This window comes from Mobula hypostoma, chromosome 24 (genome assembly GCF_963921235.1).
Source record: "Mobula hypostoma chromosome 24, sMobHyp1.1, whole genome shotgun sequence".
Taxonomy (NCBI): Eukaryota; Metazoa; Chordata; class Chondrichthyes; order Myliobatiformes; family Myliobatidae; genus Mobula; species Mobula hypostoma.
This window is the reverse complement of record NC_086120.1, coordinates 380,681-402,647: the sequence shown is the minus strand read 5'-3', so window position 1 is coordinate 402,647 and position 21,967 is coordinate 380,681. Positions and strand designations below refer to the sequence as shown.

The 21,967-nt window shown below is 44.8% G+C and overlaps 1 protein-coding gene across 4 annotated transcripts in view; it reads right to left on the bottom strand.

Moving 5' to 3' along the window:
• LOC134337621 (cystinosin-like) overlaps nucleotides 1-21,967 on the bottom strand; it is a 170,638-nt gene that overhangs the window by 10,960 nt on the left and 137,711 nt on the right. For all 4 annotated transcript variants that reach the window (XM_063032799.1, XM_063032797.1, XM_063032800.1 and 1 more), the window contains 2 exons: nucleotides 18,908-19,007; nucleotides 1,591-1,710 (listed from right to left, as the gene is read on the bottom strand). In XM_063032799.1, coding sequence (XP_062888869.1) covers nucleotides 1,591-1,710; nucleotides 18,908-19,007 — 220 coding nt within the window. The remainder of the gene's footprint in view (nucleotides 1-1,590; nucleotides 1,711-18,907; nucleotides 19,008-21,967) is intronic.

Here is a 21,967-nt window from a genome sequence, read left to right as displayed (position 1 = left end):
TTTGCAGGAACAACATAATTATTTCTGATACTAAATGCAGGAGTGAAGAGGAGTGCTGACCAGTTAGCAGAATGACAGAAAATACAATTCAGTGCTGAGAGAAAGGAAACATCAGAAAAACATTGTAAATCAAAGGTCTGGAGAAACAGAGATCCAGAGTTACAGTTACCTGTACATGGAGAATTGAAAATGCAGAAATAGCATCTTATAGATCAGGACAGATAACAAGGTAAAGCTGAGTGTGTACGGGACATGGGTTCAGTACAAACTGTTCTGTGTGGTTCCAGACATTTCATATGGTAAATATTTGAACCTTGTCTCAAAAGAGAAGACTGCAGATTCACTCAAATTTTACCTGAAATGAACGATTAACAGTCAGAATGGAAGTTGGAATGGTATCCAGTTCAGGGTGGAAGGCATGACATGGTGGAGGAGCAGGGAGTGTTGAGGAAATAGGTGGCTACAGAAAGACAGATTCGAGAAATGGGCAAGAGAGTGCAAATGAAATACAATGTTGGAAGATGCATGGTCATGTACTTTGGTAGAAGAAATAAATGTACAGACCATTTTCTAAACGGGCAGTGGGGGGGGGGGGGAATCCAAAAATCTGAGATGCAAAGGGACTCAGGAGTCCTTGTGCAGAACACCCTAAAGGTTAACTTGCAGGTAGAGTCAGTGGTGAGGAAGGCGAATGCCATGTTAGCATTCATTTCAAGAGATCTAGAATACAAGAGCAGGGATGTGATGCTGAGGCTTTATAAGGCACTGGTGAGTCCTCACCTTGAGTATTGTAAATAGTTGTGGGCTCCTCATCTAAGAAAAGATGTGCTGGTATTGGAAAGGGTTCAGAGGAGGTTCACAAGGATGATTCCGGGAATGGAAGGGTTATCATATGAGGAACGTTTGATATCTCAGGGCCTGTATTCACTGGAATTTAGAAGGATGAGGGCAGGGAATCTCATTGAATCCTTTCGAATATTGAAAGGTCTAGACAGAGCTGACATGGAAAGGATGTTTCTGACGGTGAAGGAGTCTAAGACAAGCCAGCACAGCATCAGGATAGAGGGGCATCCATTTAAAACAGAGATGCGGAGAAATTTCTTTAGCCAGAGGGTGGTAGATTTGTGAAATTTATTACCACAGGCAGCTGTGGAGGCCAGGTCATTGGATGTGTTTAAGGCAGTGCTTGATAGGTTCTTGATTGGACATGGCATCAAAGGTTACAGAGAGAAGGCTGGGGAGTGGGGCTGAGGAGGGGGATAAAGGATCAGCCATGTATTGAATGTCAAAACAGACTTGACAGGCCAAATGACCTAAATCTCCTATGTCTTATGGTCTTATTTAATAAGGTCTTACAATTCTGACAAATTCTCAGTGGCCACTGTATAAATTATTGAGGGAAGCAAAGATTCAACAAAAATAGAAGTTAGAAGCAACATTTTTTACAGTCCTTAAAGGCAACCGATTAAGAGGAGACGTTTAAAATAGTATTGGAATAGGACTTGACTAGGAGAAGTACAAGTAAATGTAGGGAAAATACTATATCACTCCAAAATCATGAATATATTAGCATCTCAGAAGATGACTAACCTCATACAGAAAACACTGACAGACTGTAAGTACTGTCAGTAAGATGGCATGAAGACTGAAGAAGACATCGCTGGCACCTACTGGGTTTATCCCTCCTGGATTATACTTCAAAAATTCATTCTGAAACAGCAGCAAACATAATTATACACAGTTACTGAATATTAATTTAATGACATTCTTGGAATTAAAGCCCCAAGCAGATCAACAAAGTAAACAACTTACAAGTGCCAGGCAATGACCATCTCCAACAAGAGAGGCTCTAACCATCACCCCTTGACATTCAGTGGCATCGCCATCACTCAATCCCCTACTATCAACAAACTTGGGGTTACCAAGGAAACTGAAGTGGTGTAGCCATATAAACACCGTGTCTGCCAGAGCAGGACAAAAGCTAGGAATCCTGCAGTGTGAAACTCACCTCTGGACTCCCCAAAGCCTGTCCACCATCTACAAGGTTCAGGTCAGGAGTGTAATGGAATACTTGCCACTCGCCTGGATGAGTGCATCTCCATCAACACTCAAGAACATTGACATCATCCAGTACAAGGCAGCCCACTTGATCGGTACCCCTTCCACAAGCATCCAATCCTTCCACCATCGACGAACAGTCGCAGCAGGGTGTACTATCTACAAGATGCACTGCAACAACACACTGAAGTTCGCAAGGCAGCACCTTCCAGACCCACAACCACTACCATCTAGAAGGACGAGAACAGCCGATACTTCAGAACACCACCACTTGGAAATCCCCCTCCAAGTCACTCACCAACCTGACTTGGAAACATATCGCCATTCCTTCAATGTTGCTGGGTCAAAATCATGGAATTCCCTCCCTAACAGCACTGTGGGTGTACCTACACCTCAGGGACTGTAGCAGTTCAAGAAGGCAGCTCATCACCACCTTCTCAAGGGCAATAAATGCTGGTTTAGCTGGCAATGCCCACTTCCCATAAATGAATAATTAAAAAAAAGTAGAAACACACATTGGACTATTATAGAGTCTTAGAGTGATACAGCATAGAAACTAGCCCTTCAACCCAATTGGTCCAACCTGACCAAGATTCCCAATTAAGCAAATCCCTTTACCTACATTTGACCCATACACCCTGAAACCTTTCCTATCCGTCTTTGAGTATTGTTATAGCATCTGCATCAAACATTTCCAATGGCAGCTCATCCCAGCTCTCTGAATGACGAAGTTGCCCACATTTTAAATCTGGCCCCTCTCAGCTTAAATCTACGCCCTCTTTTCTGGGAAAATGAATGAGTGCATTCACTCTATTCATGCCTCTCATGATCTCATGGTCTTAAGAACATAGAATAGTACAGCACAGTACAGGCCCTTCGGCCCACAATGTTGTGCCGACCCTTGAACACTGCCTCCCAAATAACCCACCACCTTAAATTCCTCCATATACCTGTCTAGTAGTCTCTTAAATTTCACTTGTGTATCTGACTCAGGCAGTGCATTCCACGCACCAACCACTCTCTGAGTAAAAGACCTTCTTCTAATATCCCCCTTGAACTTCCCACCCGTTACCTTAAAGCCATGTATTGAGCAGTGGTGCCCTGGGAAAGAGGTGCTGGCTGTCCACTCTATCTATTCCTCTTAATATCTTGTATACCTCTATCATATCTCCTCTTATCCTCCTTCACTCAGAAGAGTAAAGCCTTAGCTCCCTTAATCTCTGATCATAATGCATACTCTCTAAACCAGGCAGCATCCTGGTAAATCTCCTCTGTACCCTTTCCAATGCTTCCACATCCTTCCTATTGTGAGGCAACCAGAACTGGACACAGTACTCCAAGCGTGGCCTAACCAGAGTTTTATACAGCTGCATCATTACCTCGCGACTCTTAAACTCTAGCCCTCGACTTATGAAAGCTAACACCTCATAAGCTTTCTTAACTACCCTATCTACCTGTGAGGCAACTTTCAGGGATCTGTGGACATGTACCCCCAGATCCCTCTGCTCCTCCACACTACCAAGTATCCTGCCATTTATTTTGTACTCTGCCTTGGAGTTTGTCCTTCCAAAATGTACCACCTCACACTTCTCCAGGTTGAACTCCATCTGCCGCTTCTCAGCCCACTTCTGCATCCTATCAATGTCTCTCTGCAATCTTCGACAATCCTCTACACGATCCACAACATCACCAACGTTTGTGTCATCTGCAAACTTGTCAACCCACCCTTCTACCCCCACATCCAGGTCGTTAATAAAAATCACGAAAAGTAGAGGTCCCAGAACAGATCTTTGTGGGACACTACTAGTCACAACCCTCCAATCCGAATGTACTCCCTCCACCACCACTCTCTGCCTTCTGCAGGCAAGCCAATTCTGAATCCACCTGGCGAAACTTCCCTGGATCCCATGCCTTCTAACTTTCTGAATAAGCCTACCGTGTGGAACCTTGTCAAATGCCTTACTAAAGTCTACATAGATCACATCCACTGCACTACGCTCATCTATATGCCTGGTCACCTCCTCAAAGAACTCTATCAGGCTTGTTAGACATGATCTGCCCTTCACAAAGCCATGCTGACTGTCCCTGATCAGACCATGATTCTCTAAATGCCTATAGATCCTATCTCTAAGAATCTTTTCCAACAGCTTTCCCACCACAGGCATAAGGCTCACTGGTCTATAATTACCCGGACTATCCCTACTATCTTTTTGGAACAAGGGGACAACATTCGCCTCCCTCCAATCCTCCAGTACCATTCCCGTGGACAACGAGGACATAAAGATCCTAGCCAGAGGCTCAGCAATCTCTTCTCTCGCCTCGTGGAGCAGCCTGGGGAATATTCTGTCAGACCCCGGGGACTTATCTGTCCTAATGTATTTTAACAACTCCAACACCTCCTCTCCCTTAATACCAACATGCTCCAGAACATCAACCTCACTCATATTGTCCTCACCATCATCAAGTTCCCTCTCATTGGTGAATACCGAAGAGAAGTATTTATTGAGGACCTCGCTCACTTCCACAGCCTCCAGGCACATCTTCCCACCTTTATCTCTAATTGGTCCAACCTTCACTCCTGTCATCCTTTTGTTCTTCACATAATTGAAGAATGCCTTGGTTTTCCTTTACCCTACTCGCCAAGGCCTTCTCGTGCCCCCTTATTGCTCTCCTCGGCCTCCTCTTAATCTCCTTTCTTGCTACCCTATATTCCTCAATAGACCCACCTGTTCCTTGCTTCCTAAATCTCATGTATGCTGCCTTCTTCCACCTGACTAGATTTTCCACCTCACTTGTCACCCATGGTTCTTTCACCCTACCATTCTTGTCCTTCCTCACTGGGACAAATTTACCTCTAACATCCTGCAAGAGCTCTCTAAACACTGACCACATGTCCATAGTACATTTCCCTGCAAAAACATCATCCCAAATCACACCCACAAGTTCTAGCCTTATAACCTCATAATCTGCCCTTCCCCAATTAAAAATTTTTCTGTCCTCTCTGATTCTATCCTTTTCCATGATAATGCTAAAGGCCAGGGAGTGGTGGTCACTGTCCCCCAGATGCTCACCCACTGAGAGATCTGTGACCTGACCCGGTTTGTTACCTAATACTAGATCTAGTATGGCATTCCCCCTAGTTGGTCTGTCAACATACTGTGACAGGAATCCGTCCTGGACACACTTAACAAACTTTGCCCCATCTAAACCATTGGAACTAATCAGGTGCCAATCAATATTAGGGAAGTTAAAGTCACCCATGATAACAACCCTGCTATTTTTGCACCTTTCCAAACTCTGCCTCCCACTCTGCTCCTTGGTATCTCTGCTGTTACCAGGGGGCCTATAGAATACTCCCAATAGAGTAACTGTTCCTTTCCTGTTCCTGACTTCCACCCATACTGACTCAAAAGAGGATCCTGCTACATTACCCACCCCTTCTGTAGCTGTAATAGTATCCCTGACCAGTAATGGCAACCCTCCTCCCTGTTCCCCGCCCCCCCCGCAATCCCTTTTAAAGCACTGAAATCCAGGAATATTGAGGACCCATTTCTGCCCTGGTGCCAGCCAAGTCTCTGTAATGGCCACTACATCATAATTCCATCCAAGCTCTCAGTTCATCAACTTTGTTCCTGATGCTTCTTGCATTGAAGTACACACACTTTAGTCATTCTACCTCACTGCCATTCTACCTTACTACCTTTTTACACCCTTTATTCTGCTTCTCTTTCCTCAAAGCCTCTTTACGTTAGATCTGACTTTACTCTTGCAGTTCTCGCATGACCTTTATCCTCCTCCACCTCACTATCTGCTCTAAAACTCTGGTTCCCCTCCCCCTGCAAATCTAGTTTAAACCCTCCGGAGCAGCATTATACTTTATATTTTATATTTTATTGTTGCCAAACAATTGATACTAGAACGTACAATCATCACAGCGATATTTGATTCTGCGCTTCACACTTCCTGGAGTACAAATCGATAGTAAATATCAAAAATTTAAATTATAAACCATAAATAGAAAATTGAAAAGGGAAAGTAAGGTAGTGCAAAAAAACTGAGAGGCAGGTTCGGATATTTGGAACGTATGGCCCAGATCCAGGTCAGGATCTGTTCAGCAGTCTTATCACAGTTGGAAAGAAGCTGTTCCCAAATCTGGCCGTACAAGTCTTCAAGCTCCTGAGCCTTCTCCCCCGAGGGAAGAGGGATGAAAAATGTGTTGGCTGGGTGGGTGGTGTCCTTGATTATCCCGGCAGCACTGCTCCGACAGCGTGCGGTGTAAAGTGAGTCCAAGGACGGAAGATTGGTTTGTGTGATGTGCTGCGCCGTGTTCACGATCTTCTGCAGCTTTTTCCGGTCTTGGACAGGACAACTTCCATACCAGGTTGTGATGCACCCTAGAAGAATGCTTTCTACGGTGCATCTATAAAAATTAGTGAGGGTTTTAGGGGACAGGCCAAATTTCTTTAGCTTTCTCAGGAAGTCAAGGCGCTGGTGGGCCTTCTTGGCAATGGACTCTGTTTGGTTGGACCAAGTCAGGTCATTTGTGATATTGACCCCAAGGAACTTAAAGCTTTTGACCTGTTCCACTTGCGCACCACCGATGTAAATGGGGTCGTGCGGTCCGCTACTCCTTCTGAAGTCAACAACCAATTCCTTCGTCTTGCTGATGTTGAGGGATAGGTTATTGTCTTCGCACCATGCCACCAGGTTCTTAATTTCCTCTCTGTACTCAAACTCATTATTACCTGAGATACGGCCTACAATTGTGGTGTCATCAGCAAACTTATATGTTGAGTTCAATGGAAACTTGGCTACTCAATCATGGGTGTACAGTGAGTACAGCAGGGGGCTGAGTACACAGCCTTGTGGGGCACCAGTGCTCAGAGTGATTGTAGGGGAAACCTTGTCCCCTATTTTTACAGCCTGGGTCCTGTCTGTGAGGAAGTTGAAGATCCAGCTGCAGATCTGAGTGCTAAGGCCCAGGTTCTGGAGCTTAGGAATCAGTTTATTTGGAATGATGGCATTAAAGGCAGAGCTGTAGTCAATGAAAAGGAGCCTTACGTATGCATCTTTATTCTCCAGGTGTTCTAAGGAGGAATGTAGGGCCAGAGAGATGGCATCTGCCGTGGACCTGTTGCTCCGGTAGGCGAATTGCAAAGCGTCGAGGTTGACTGGTAGGCTGTGGTTGATATGTGCCATAACCAATCTCTCGAAGCACTTCATAGCAATTGATGTCAGAGCCACAGGTCGATAGTCATTCGGGCATGCCACCTTGCTCTTCTTCAGCACTGGGATTATCGTTGCCTTCTTAAAACACTAGGGGATCTTAGACTGAAGCAAGGAGCAGTTGAAGATGTCAGCAAACACTCCAGTTAGCTCACTTGCACAGGCCCGGAGAACCCGTCCTGGGACGCCATCTGGGCCCGTCACCTTCCTTGGATTTATCTTCAGGAAGGACCTTCTAACGTCCTCCTCGGTGACGATGAATCTCGATACCACCAGGTCTGGTTCATCCGGAGGGAGCAGGACGCTCCTCTTCTGTTCGAATCTTGCGTAGAATACGTTAAGTTCGTCAGGAAGAGAAGCGCCACAGTTATTGATATTCCCAGCCTTTTCTTTGCGCCCAGTGATCTCATTTAGACCCTGCCATAGTCTACTGGCAACCCTCTGGTTAGCCTGGGCTTCCAGCTTGGCTCGATACTGCCTCTTGGCGCCTTTAATGGCTTTCTGGAGTTCACGCCTGGATTCTGTGTATCAACTGGTATCCCCAGACCTAAAAGCCGCAGCTCTAGCCTTCAAGAGGGACTTAACCTCAGAATTCATCCAAGGTTTCCAGTTAGGGAACACCCGGATTGTCTTGCGAGACACACAGTCCTCCGTGCATTTCCAAATAAAGTCCATGACAGCTGAAGCATACTCATCGAGGTTATCTGCCGAGTCCTTGAATACAAACCAGTCCACCGATTCAAAGCAATCACAGAGGACCTCATCCGTTTTCTCCATCCAACGCGACACCACTTTTGACACCATGACCACCCGCTTCAGTTTCTGTTTGTAAGCCGGGAGAAGGAGTACGGCCTGATGGTCCGATTTTCCGAAGTGAGGTCGTGGGATGGAACGGTAGGCATCCTTGACTGCTGTGTAGCAGTGGTCAAGTATATTCAGACCTCTAGTGGGGCTGGAGACATGTTGGTATAACTTTGGCAGCGCCTTTCTGAGGTTGGCCTGGTTAAAGTCCCCGGCTGTAATGAGCAAAGCCTCTGGGTACCTGGTCTCAAGTTCACTGATGTTGGCATACAGTATGTTCAGAGCACACTCCACGTCCGCCTGGGGGGGAATGTAGACTGCTGTCAGTATGACCGAGGTGAATTCCCGTGGCAGATAGTAGGGACGACACTTCACCGACAGGTGTTCCAGGTCCGGGCTGCTGGAGTTTGTCAGTGCCACTGTGTCCGAGCACCACGCAGTGTTGATCTGTAGGCAGACACCACCTCCCCTCGTCTTGCCTGAAGACGCCGTGCGGTCCATCCGATGGATTGAAAATCCCTCTGGTCAGATGGCACAATCGGGGGTGGCAGGGGAGAGCCAGGTCTCGGTGAAACAGAATACACAGCAGTTCTGCATCTCCCTGCAGTAGGTGAGTCTCCCTTTAAGATCATCCACCTTGTTCTCTATGGCTTGCACATTAGCTAGTAGGATGGTGGGCATAGGGACCCTGAAGCCCCTCAGCTTCAATCTGACCAGCAGCCCAGCTCTTTTCCCACGCTTCCTCTGTAAATAGTGCATCTTTCCATCGATGCAGTGTGTTGTTGTCAGCTCTTTGAGGTGGGTGGACGCCTCCTGCGGGGATCGATCGTCGGGTCGCGTTGTCAGGTGCTCCGGGTTGGGCTGAGTGATGGGGGAGGCTCTGCTGCCACTTCCAGCTGCCGCGGGCCCAGGCTGTCGATTGGGTCGGGTCAGGCTCCTGGCTGAAACAAGTCCATGAGCTGAGTCACAGCTGCGGAGGCCTCCGGTCCAGCCGAGCCTCAGGCTTGATTTCTGGGGTCGGCAGCGGAGACCTCACTTCCGGCGCTGTGTGGATGTCCACCGACGGGGCTTTACGGAGGTCGCATCGGGGAAGCGTCTGGGGCACCTTGAGGTCTCCGACGTCATTTCTGTGTGGTTGTCTGCTCCGGAGAGGTGCTGGTTGGAATGGGCCGCGTCTCCAAGCGCTCCGGCACGGTAGCAGGCCGCGGGTCTTCAGGAATGTGGTGGGCCTCGGATCAGGCCTCGCTGGTCGTGTCCAGGTTCGGTCCGGAGTTGAAGAAGCAATTCTGGTGCGGTGATCTCCAGCTGGGTCAGTAGCTTCACCAGGGTGTTGTTGATCTTGCTAGATGTAGCAGATTGGAGGTTTAGAAGAAGGGTTTCTCGGGTATAGGATAGTGTAGAGGGCAGTTTGCTCAGGAGAGCACGCGCAGAGTCGCCAGATACCGGCACCATCTTGCAAACCTTCCCGCAAGGGTGTTAGTCCCCGTCCAGTTCAGGTGCAACCCATCCCGTCGGAACAGGTCCCACCTTCCCTGGAACAAAGCCCAATTGTCCAGGAACATGAAGCCCTCCCTCCTGCACCAACTCCTTAGCCACGTATTTAGCTGCATTATCTTCCTATTTCTAGCCTCACTAGCACGTGGCACGGGTAGCAATCCTGAGATTGCAAGCCTGGAGGTCCTGTCCTTCAACTTTGCACCTAACTCCCTAAACTCTCTTTGCAGGACCTCCTCCTTCTTCCTATCCACATGGACCATGATATCTGGCTGCTCACCCTCCCTCTTAAGAATACTGAGAACTTGATCCGAAATATCGCGGACCCTGGCACCAGGGAGGCAACAGACCATCTCATAATCTCATGATCTATTAAAGTTATTCCTCCCACATCCTAGCCTGCACAAACTCACCTCATGAATCAGTTCCTGGCAACAGTCTTGTAAATCTCTTTTTCGTTCTTCCTGTAACCAAAACTGTACCCAGCCGCTTCTACCTGTGATGCCAGATTCAGGGAACTAACCACTTACATCCCTAGGTCTTTCTGATCTACAACAGACAAAGAATTCCAAGGACTCCGAAACCTACAAGAGAATAAATGTTTCCTGTATGAAATGGGTTCTCCGTATTTTGAGTTTACAACTTCCATATGATAAAACACTGCATGTAGAGGTAACACATCCTTCCTTAAACAAGGAAGCCAAAACTATATACAATCCTCTAAGGTGTGGCCTCACATGTAGTTCTTTCCCGACATTTTCTACAAATACGTGCTTTCCTTTGAAAGCTGGTTTTCAGTGTCTAAGCATCACAAGTCCCTTGTGCTGCAGCTTCTCCTGTTTAAGCCTGTTTTATCATTCTTCCTTCCAAAGTTAACCATTTCATATTTTCCTACATTATATCCACTTTCTCACTCACTCAACCAATATTGGTTTATTATTGTACAGAGAGACAATGCAAAGCTCACATTTAGTGATACGTAACAGGAATAATGTGACTGCATAAGAGAGGTTCTTCACCAGGTTCCTCTATTTCAGTTATTGAGAAAGGACTGAATGGGTTGGCACAGGTAAGGAAGATCGTAGGAAACTTTCCAACAGCAGGCAGGCAGATAGGCAGCATAGCTCTTTTGGGGAAAAAAAAGAAATGAAATCCTTCGAAGGAGGGTGCCATAGGATAGAAAGATGTGGAATCATTGTGAGTAGAGTCAAGGAACTGCAAGTGTAAAAAGACCCTGATGGGGGTTACATACAGGCCTCCGAACAGTAGCCAGGATGTGGGCTACAAATTCCAATGGGGGATAGAAAATGCATGTCAGAAGGGCAATGTTATGATAGTCAGCAGGGATTTCAGTATGCAGGTAGATTGGGAAAATCAGTTTGGTGCTGATTTGCCATCCCAAGAGAGAGAGAATGTGTAGAATGCCTACAAGATGGCTTTTTAAGAGCAAGCTTGTGTCTGAGCCCACCAAGAGATCAGCTATTCTGGATCGGGTGTTCGGTAATGAACTGGATTTGTTGAGTAACAGAATAGGAACCAGGTGCTGTTAAATGGGATTGGTATAAATAGGTGTTCAATGGTGTGGGACTATTCCAGAGGATCTGTCCTGGACCCAGCACACAACTGCAATTGTGAAGAAAGCACAGCTCCTCTACTTCCCTACGAGTCTGCAGAGATTCGACATGTTATCTAAAACTTTGACAAACCTCTATGGGTGTGTAGTGGACAGTGTATTAATTGCCTACATCCCAGCCTTTGAACAGAAACATCAATGTCTTTGAATGGAAAATCCAATAAAAGGTAGTGGATTTGGCCCAGTACATCATGTGTAAACCCCTGCCAACCACTAAGCACATCTACATGAAACACTATTGTAGGAAAGCAGCATCCATCGTCATCTAGGTCATGCTCTCTTCTCGCTGTTGCTATCAGGACTCCCAAAGCCTAGTTCAAGAATAGTTACTACCCCTCAACCATCAGGCTCTTGAATAACTGCACTCACCTGTCCCATCACTGAGATGTTCCCACAACCAATGATTTCACTTTAAAGACGCGTTATCTCATTACCACGTGTTCTATTTATTTATTGCTATTTATTTACTATATATTTGTGTTTGGGGTGTATGGGGTGTCTAGGGAGGGAGAGCACCTCCAGTGGGGGGGCCTGCCGTACCCTTTACAGGGCAGCTCGTCCACCTTTGGTCCCCACCTGTGGCTCCGCTCTCACCTGTAGCTCCAAGTAGCTGTAGCACGCGCAGCAGCCACACCCCGGTAAACCATCTCGGCAGATGGGCCAAACCAGGTGAGGGTAGCCAACTGGTCTTCGACCCTCGGTGAGGTAGGGGATCTGCCTATCCCAGCGTGTGAAGTCTGGCCCTGGCAGATTGGGCGGAGGAGACCGATTAATGGTCCAACGGTCAAGAAGGCAGGCCCAGCAGGTGTTGTGGAGCGCTAAGAGCACGACAAGACACTTAGACGTCCTGGTCATCCACTGCAGCAGGAGAAGTCTCCAGCCGTAACGGTTATCCGTGCCACTGATTCAAGGTCTCTTCTGCCCAGAGAGTGGGATTGACCCTGTGCAACGGCTGTTCCACTTAAAACTCCAACACGCACAGGTTTCGTGTCTTCTTCGAATCTGAAGGACTTTCTGTGTTTGCACAGTTTGATGTCTTGTGCGTTCTGGTTGATCCTTCATTGATCGTGCTATTCTATAGATCTGCTGAGTATGGCCACAGGAAAATGAATCTCAGGGTTGTATATGGTGACATACTTGGCCTTTGATAATAAAATTTACTTTGAACTTTGAGCTGCAGGACTTATTTCTGTGCAGTATGACTCTTAGTATCGCTCATTAATCAACCTGCATCATAGCTCACGTTCCTCCAAGCTTTATGTCATCTGCGAATCTAGCTACAGGACTTCTGTTTCTCCTTTCTAAATCGTGAATGCACATTGAACACAATGTAGCACCGATATCTCTGCACGTCCCCTTGTCGCATTTTGCCCAACCTGGATATGCTCCATTAAGCCTATTGGCTCCAGTTAGTTAGCCAATCTCCTATTCACATGAGTATACCTTCTCCAAATCCACAAATTAACCTTTGTATAGCACCTTGTTGAATACCTTCAGAAACCCCACATATGCTACATCTGCTGGTTTCCCTCTATCCACACTGGCTGACACTTCCTCAAGTAACTATTAACCTCAGACATAATTCAATTTTGGTCACCCCATTATAGAAATGATGCAGAGGCTTTGAAAAGGGTGTCGAGGATGCTGCCTGGATCAGAGGGCAGGACAGATTGGACAAATTTGGGTTGTTTTCCTGTGAGCAGAGGAGGCTGAAGGGAGAGCTGACTGAAGTTTATAAGATTATGAAAGACATAGAGAGAATAGATAGGTGGTATCTTTCTCCCATAGAATAGATAGGTCCCAGGGTCAAAATGTACCAGGTGGTTGCCTGGAAAGTGCTGCCAGGGATGGGTCTAGAGGCATGTAAGTGCTTCTTAAACAGGCACATGAATGTTCAAGAAATAGACTCACATGGGCATTGTTAAGCAGAAGGAATTAATTTGGATAGATGTTTAATTACTAGACGAATTAGTCTGGCACAACATATTGGGTCAAAGATTGCTTATTGTCATTTTCAGTACATAAGTGTAAAGGAGAAAATTGTTACTCCGAATCGATGCAGCACACAATAAGTTGCAATAAGATAAATAACACAATAATTAAAAACACAATAAATATAAATATATAAGATAGCTTATATACATAGATTGATTGTATATCCATAAAGTGACCCTAAGCACAAGAGTATCTGTACCTAAGGTGACTGACAGGAAATGATAAGGTAGTAGTGGTGGTGAGGGGTGTGGAGGGGCTAGTGGATGGAGGTGTTGATCAGCCTTACTGGTTGGGGAAAGTAACTGTTTTTGACTCTGGTAGTCCTGATATTGGATGCTTTATAGCTTCCTCTCTCATGGGAGTGGGACGAACAATCCAAGAGCAGGACGGGTGCTACTTCATGTTACCGGCCCTTTTCCACCATCTTTCTGTATGTGTGTCCTTGACAGCGGGTAGGCTAATGCCGGAGATGCGTTGGGCAGTGTTGACTAAGGGCCTGTTCCTGCGCTGTCCTGCTATATGTTCTATGAACTCTCCCCTCATCAAGCTGTAGTGACCCTACTTAATTGCAGGTCGTGCCTTACGAGCCTGATTAAATGATGTGACTAAGCACATTGAGGAAGGTAGAGCAGTAGATGTACTGTATACAGATTTCAGCAAGGCATTTGACAAGGTACCCTATGCAAGGCTTATTGAGAAAGTAAGGAGGCATGGGATCCAAGGGCACCTTGCTTTGTGGATCCAGAGTTGGTTTGCCCACAGAATGCAAAGAGTGGTTGTACACAGGTCACATTCTGCAAGGAGGTTGGTGACCAGTGGTGTGCCTCAAGGATCTGTTGGTGATTTTTATAAATGACCTGGATGAGGAAGTGGAGGGATGGGTTAGTAAATTTGCTGATGACACAAAGGTTGGGGGTGTTGTGGATAGTGTGGAAGGCTGTCAGAGGTTAAAGCGGGACATCGATAGAATGCAAAACTGGGCTGAGAAGTGGCAGATGGAGTTCAACCCAGATAAGTGTCAGGTGGTTCATTTTGGTAGGTCAAGAATAATGGCAGAATATAGTACTAATGGTAATACTCTTGGCAGTGTGGAGGATCAGAGGGATCTTGGGGTCCGAGTCCATAGGACACTCAAAGCTCAGGTTGACTCTGTGGTTAAGAAGGCATACGGTGCATCGGCTTTCATCAAGCATGGGATTGAATTTCGGAGCCGAGAGGTAATCATACAGTCCTTTAATTATGCACAGTTCTATGCCTTGTTCACTTGGTTAACTTATCCCCATATCCGCCAAAAATCCACCAATTCTGCCTTGAATAAGAATCCAGGATTCAGTAGAGAGAATCTCAAATACTTATACTTCTGAACAGAGACTGCTTGTCATGGTGTTAAATAATCTCTTCCTCTGAAACCATGTCTCCCAGTCCTAGACTGCCCAGCACGAAAAAAGGACTGCAGATCTGAACACGATCACCCCTCATTCTACTAACCTACTGTGCACAAAGGTCAAGTTTATGCATTCTTACAGGAGCATCCCCAGATTCCAAGAATCAACCTTGTGAATCTATGCTACTGCAATGTCAAGGCCAGTTTATTTTCTTTCATATGTGGGGACCAAATGTGCTCGAAAAGTCACCTCACCAGGGAACAATCTTAACAACTCTCTCCTAATGAAAGCCACCATTACCTTTTATATATAATTATGAGCATACAAGTAGAGCTAATTTTTTGTGTTTCAGCAATTAACACATCAAATTCGCTATACACCTACAATGATTTTTTTGCCATTGAGGAGTTTTCCTTTCCCAAGGTATGTGCCCTTGTTCTCTCCACATTGTAATCTACCTATTACCATCGTCCACCTACTTCCCCTGTCTACATACAGTACAGAAGCATGTCCTTCAGCCCACCCCTTTGATGACAATCATCACACACATCTATATGCATCACTTGTCAGCACTTGGTCCGTAGCCCACTGTCTCTTTGCAATTCAAGTGCTCATTCACATTATTCTTAAACCTTGTCACAATTGTTTTCTTTACCACTGAATCAGCATGTTATAGACTGTAACCATCCTCTGGGTGAATAGGTTATTATGGAGATCCTGCTAATTCTCTTATTGCTCATCTAAAACCTATTCTCTCAAATTTTCAACATCCCTTTCAGGATAAAGGAAGAAGGGTTTTGGCCCAAAATATCAACTGTTCACTCTTTTCCATAGATACTGCCTGACCTCCAGCATTTTGAGTGTGTACTAAACTTGACTCCATTGAACAGATTGAATGTAACAAAGTCAAATTAAGTCAAATCAAGTTTAATCATTATTTAAACCATATATAGATACAGTTGAATGAGACAGTGTTTCTCTGGGGCTGAGGTGCAAAATATTCAAATTAGCAAGCATTCAAAAATAGAAAGTAATATTCAAAATATTAAGCAAAGCAGAAAATTCATATAGTCCACGACCCTGAGTGACAATGTCCAGCAATCTACGGTACAGCTCCCTGGCAATCTAGCCTGCTCAGACATGGGAGGGCAGCACCAAAGGGTGAGGCTAGGCTGCAGCTGAGCTCAGACGCCATGCTGTAGTGCTTCCGCTACACAGCTCCTAAGTCAACGATCCCTCCACCAGACAAGAGTAACAGGCCCACGGCAAGTTACATTATCACTGTCCAACCAAAATGTCCAAGGCAGTCTCCTATGGTTATACTGCACCAACTTCAATGCTTCCGAGTAGGGGCAGCAACATGGTCTATAGCCAGGTAAGCTCCTCTGTACCCAAATTGGCTCCTCTGATACCCCGGGGCGCTCCGACATGTATTTCAACTACCAAAGTGCATGATCATGCATTTTTCAACATTATATTTCATTTGTCACTCTCTTGTCCATTCTCCTAATCTGTTCAAGTCCTTCTGCAGCCTACCTGCCCACCTCAGCACCACCGGCCCCTCCACCAATCTTTGTATCAACTGCAAACTTGGCAACAAAGCCATCTATTCCATTATCTAAATCATTGATATACGGCATAAAAAGAAGTGATTCCAACACTGACCCCTGCGGAGCACCACTAGTCACTGGCTGCCAACCAGAAAAGGATCACTTTATTCCCACTCACTGCCTCCTCCTGGTCAGCCAATGATGTAACCATGTCAGTAACTTTCCTGTAATACCAGGGGCTCTTGTCTTGGTAAGCAGCCTCATGTGTGGCACCTTGTCAAAGGCCTGGAGGGAAATGGACAGTTGCTATTCTAGGTCAAGTACCTTTATCTGAAATATAGAGGGAAGATAGCCAGGATTTGCACGCCATGTGGACTGCTCCTCATTAGGCTATTGTTTTTCAAATGTTCATCAATCCTATCCCTAAGAATCCTCTCCACTAGCTTCCCTACCACTGATGTGATACTCACTAGTCTCCAGGATTATCCCTTTTCCCCTTTAGAACAATGGAACTACATTAGCTACTTCCAGTCCTTTAGGACCTCACCTGTGGCTCAGAAGATGAAGATCTTGGCCAAGGCCCGAGCAATTTCATCTCCTGCCACTCTCAATAACCCATCACTTAATCCACCTTAATGTTTTCCAAGAGATCTAATACCGCCTCTTTCCGAATCTCAAACACATTCATAAGCAAGCAAGTATGAAGAGTCAAAACACCTACTCCTGTTCTTATTGCTTATGCTTCTATATTAACATTGTACTCAATAATTTCAGATAATTCGTCTTTCCAGTTTGTGTCAGAACTGGTTAATTCTGATGCAGGCTATCAATATGTAATGTTAATTCAGTCTTTCACTGAAGTGATACAACCTCAACTGCTCAAAATTTCCAGGATTCCAATTTATTTCAGATTTCCAGCAACTTTGATATTTTATAGTCATACAGAACAGCACCAGGCTTTTTGACCCACCCATATTCATGTTAACCATCAAGCACATATCTGTGTGCCACGGTAGTGTAGTGCTAAGTATGCCAAGCTGTAGTCAATGAAGAGCATCCTGATGGATGCATCTTGGCTGTCAAATATTCCAGGATCAAGTGAAGACCCAATGAAATCTGCTGTTGACCTGTTGCTCCAATAAGCAAATTGGAGTGGGTCCAAATCACTTCCCAGGCAGGAGCTGTCATGGGTCATCACCAATCTCTCAAAGTACTTCACTATAGTGCATGCATGCATTATGCACACCACCCTATCTATCTATGCTGCAGTCCTTTGGACTCAAAGACATAAGGTCTCTTCATTCCTCTATTCACAGAACATGTATGACTTTTATTAAACCTTCCAAACTGCAGCACTCCACACTGATCAGGATTAATTCCACCTGTCTTTGCTCTGCCCAACTTAACTGATGACCAATATCATTCTGAATTCGGACTATCAATGCCACCACCAAATTTCTTGTCACCTGCAAACTTACTAACCATACCTCTTACAATAAACAACAAGCATGCCAGCACCCAACCCTGTAGTACACTGCTGGTTACAAGGAACGACATCACAATAGGTAGTTCCAGCAATGCCTTTCTTCTCTCCGCATTCGTTTCATTCTACTAATTCCTCCTCCATGATTGCAATTCCTGACCTTTCACCATTTTCTCTCAGCTGTTTCTGTCACCTTGTCTTACTCACAATTCTTTGATCTTCACCTGTCAAATATTCTACTTCTTTTCTCCATCCTACCCTCTTTCCTGGCACTTAGAACATATTTGATTCATAACTTACTAATCCTAATGAACAGTCTATTCTTCCTAGAGCATGAGGCTGAGAGACAGTAGGGACATAGGTTTATAAGAGGGAGGAGACTTAAAGGGCATCTGAGGGATAGTTTTTTCTCACAAAAATAGTTGGCATCTGCAATGAACTGCTAGAGGTGGTGGAGGTAGAAACAGAAACAATATTTAAGGGACATTTGGATAGATACTTAAATGAGCAGCTCACAGAGGGACATGGCATTAATGCAGACAAGCAGAACTTGTTTAGACGCAGTGGGCCAAAATGTCTATTTCTATACTTTTTAACTCCATGACTGAGTTGAAGTTTAATTCTGCTTCTTTCCCACAAAATCTGTCTACCGTTTAGTGTTTTATTTCAAAAATATTTTCGATCCAGTTTCATGGATATGCAGACTTACTTTAAGCAATTATAGCTGTAAAAACTGCTTAAATAGATCAGTTTCCTTCTGAACTATACAGGATACATGAAGTAAACATGTGACAGGTATGAGCAAGGTTTCGTTAAGAAACTCAACATCTACAGAAAGGAATATAGAGCCCTGATGAAGGGTCTTGGCGTGAAACATCTACTCATTATTCCTTTCCATAAATACTACCTGACTTGTTGAGTCCCTCCCAACATTTTGTGTGAAACAAGACTCAGCATTACTTTTCAATTTGTTAAATATTTGTAGGGTGCACGATAAAGTAGTGTGTTAGGATTAATAGGACAGCTCTTCTAAAGAGCTTGTACAACAAGTTGAGTGTTTTGAGTTGTATGATTTGATGATGCAATAGGCAAAGAATAGTTTACTGATATTTTTAAACCAATATTAACGCATTTTTTGTTAGGATGAAATGCTGTTCCTTTGCGTGATGTAACCATGTACTTTATACCTTCCCAAAGGATTTAATTAGAAAAACCTGCAAGTTTTTAGCACTTGAAGAGAATGAAAATGTGTATTTCAGTAATATGTGGAACTGAATATTACCTTAATATCTGGAATCCAGAAGAGACCAACATTAAACATTCCATATGCGATATGACCAGTCAGATTTAGTGCCAGAAAATCAAAATTCAGTCCAACCACACTGAAAGAGAGAAGAAAGGCATCATGCAGTAGCACCTCAATGATTATAAACCCATCTGCTTACATTGAATTTGCAAATCCGCCACACAATTCATTTTGTAGGCACACTTCCAAATCTGAGTTACACAGCACAACTACAGGCTCTTCAGCTCACCATGTCCAAGTACTTATCACACTAATCCCTTCACAGTCTGTAGCCTCGTACACTTGGTTCACAGTGTACAACAATCATACAGCACGGACACAGGCCCTCCAGCCAGACTCATCCATGCCAACCAAGAAGCCTATCCAAGCTAGTCTTATTTGCCAGCATTTGGCCATAATCTGCTAAACATTTCCTTTTCATGCACCTGTCCAGCCTTCTCTGAAAAGTTGCTATAGTACTAGCCTCAACCACTTCCTGTGGCGGCTCATTCTCTTCATAGTACCTTTAATGTTAAAAAAAAAAGATGCTCCTGAAAATTTTATTAAATCTTTCATCTCTCACCTATGCTCTCCTGTACTTGATTCCCCAATTGGAAGTGTCAGTATTACAGCTGAACAAAGGGAACTATGGAACTATGAGGGAGGAGCCGGCCAAAGTTCAATGGAACAATACCCTAGCAGGGATGACAGTGGAACAACAATGGCAGGTATTTCTGGGAATAATGCAGAAGATGCAGGATCAGTTCATTCCAAAGAGGAAGAAAGATCCTAAGGGGAGTAAGGGGAGGCCGTGGCTGACAAGGGAAGCAAAGGACAGTATAAAGATAAAAGAGAAGAAGTATAACATAGCAAAGATGAGTGGGAAGCCAGAGGATTGGAAAACTTTTAAAGAGCAATAGAAGATAACTAAAAAAAATACGTGGAGAGAAAATGAGGTACGAAGGTAAACTAGCCAAGAATATAAAGGAGGATAGTAAAAGCTTCTTTAGCTATGTGAAAAGGGAAAAAATAGTTAAGACCAAAATTGGGCCCGTGAAGACAGAAAAGGGTGAATTTATTATGGGGAACAAGGAAATGGTAGACGAGTTAAAAAGGTACTTTGGATCTGTCTTCCCTGGGGAAGACACAAACAATCTCCCAGATATAATAGTGGCCAAAAGACCTAGGGTAATGGATGAACTGAAGGAAATTTATATTAGGCAGGAAATGGTGTTGAATAGACTGTTGGGTCTGAAGGCTGATAAGTCCCCGGGACCTGATGGCCTGCATCCCAAGGTACTTAAGGAGGTGGCTTTAGAAATCGTGGATGCATTGGTAATAATTTTCCAATGTTCTATAGATTCAGGATCAGTTCCTGTGGATTGGAGGGTGGCTAATGTTGTCCCACTTTTCAAGAAAGGAGGGAGAGAGAAAACAGGGAATTATAGACCGGTTAGCCTGACGTCAGTGGTGCGGGAGATGCTGGAGTCAATTATAAAAGATGAAATTACGACACATCTGGATAGCAGTAACAGGATAGGTCCGAGTCAGCATGGATTTACGAAGGGGAAATCGTGCTTGACTAATCTTCTGGAATTTTTTAAGGATGTAACTATGGAAATGGACAAGGGAGAGCCAGTGGATGTAGTGTACCTGGACTTTCAGAAAGCCTTTGATAAAGTCCCACATAGGAGATTAGTGGGCAAAATTAGGACACATGATATTGGGGGCAGAGTACTGACATGGATTGAAAATTGGCTGGCTGACAGGAAACAAAGAGTAGCGATTAACGGGTCCCTTTCAGAATGGCAGGCGGTGACCAGTGGGGTACCGCAGGGTTCAGTGCTGGGACCGCAGCTGTTTACAATATACATTAATGATTCAGATGAAGGGATTAAAAGTAACATTAGCAAATTTGCAGATGACACAATGTGAAATGTGAGGAGGATGTTATGAGAATGCAGGGTGACTTGGGCAGGCTGGGTGAGTGGGCAGATGCATGGCAGATACAGTTTAATGTGGATAAATGTGAGGTTATCCACTTTGGTGGTAAGAACAGGAAGGCAAATTATTATCTAAATGGAGTCAAGTTAGGAAAAGGGGAAGTACAACGAGATCTAGGTGTTCTTGTACATCAGTCGCTGAAAGCAAGCATGCAGGTACAGCAGGCAGTGAAGAAAGTTAATGGCATGCTGGCCTTCATAACAAGGGGAATTGAGTATAGGAGCAAAGAGGTCCTTCTGCAGCTGTACAAGGCCCTGGTGAGACCACACCTGGAGTATTGTGTGCAGTTTTGGTCTCCAAATTTGAGGAAGGACATTCTTGCTATTGAGGGAGTGCAGCGTAGGTTCACAAGGTTAATTCCCGGGATGGCGGGACTGTCATATGTTGAAAAAATGGAGCGACTGGGCTTGTATACACTGGAATTTAGAAGGATGAGAGGGGATCTGATTGAAACATATAAGATTATTAAGGGATTGGACACGCTGGAGGCAGCAAGCATGTTCCCGCTGATGGGTGAGTCCAGAACCAGAGGCCACAGTTTAAGAATAAGGGATAGGCCATTTAGAACAGAGTTGAAGAAAAACTTTTTCACCCAGAGAGTGGTGGATATATGGAATGCTCTGCCCCAGAAGGCTGTGGAGGCCAAGTCTCTGGATGTTTTCAAGAAAGAGATGGATAGAGCTCTTAAAGATAGCGGAATCAAAGGTTATGGGAGAAGGCAGGAACTGGATACTGATTGTGGATGATCAGCCATGATAACAGTGAATGGCGGTGCTGGCTCGAAAGGCCAAATGGCCTACTCCTGCACCTATTGTCTGTTGTCTAACCCTGGGAAAAATGTTGCGCACCTTCAGACGTCTATGGCCCTCATGATTTTGTATACTGCTCAGATCACCTATCAGAATCTTAACACTCCAAGGAATGAAGTTCTAGCCTGTCCAGCATCTTCTTTCAACTCAGTTCCTCAGGTCCTAATGACACCCTTGTAAATCTTTTATGCACTCTTTGCAGTTTAATAACATCTTTCCTATAAAACTGAACACAGTTCTTCAA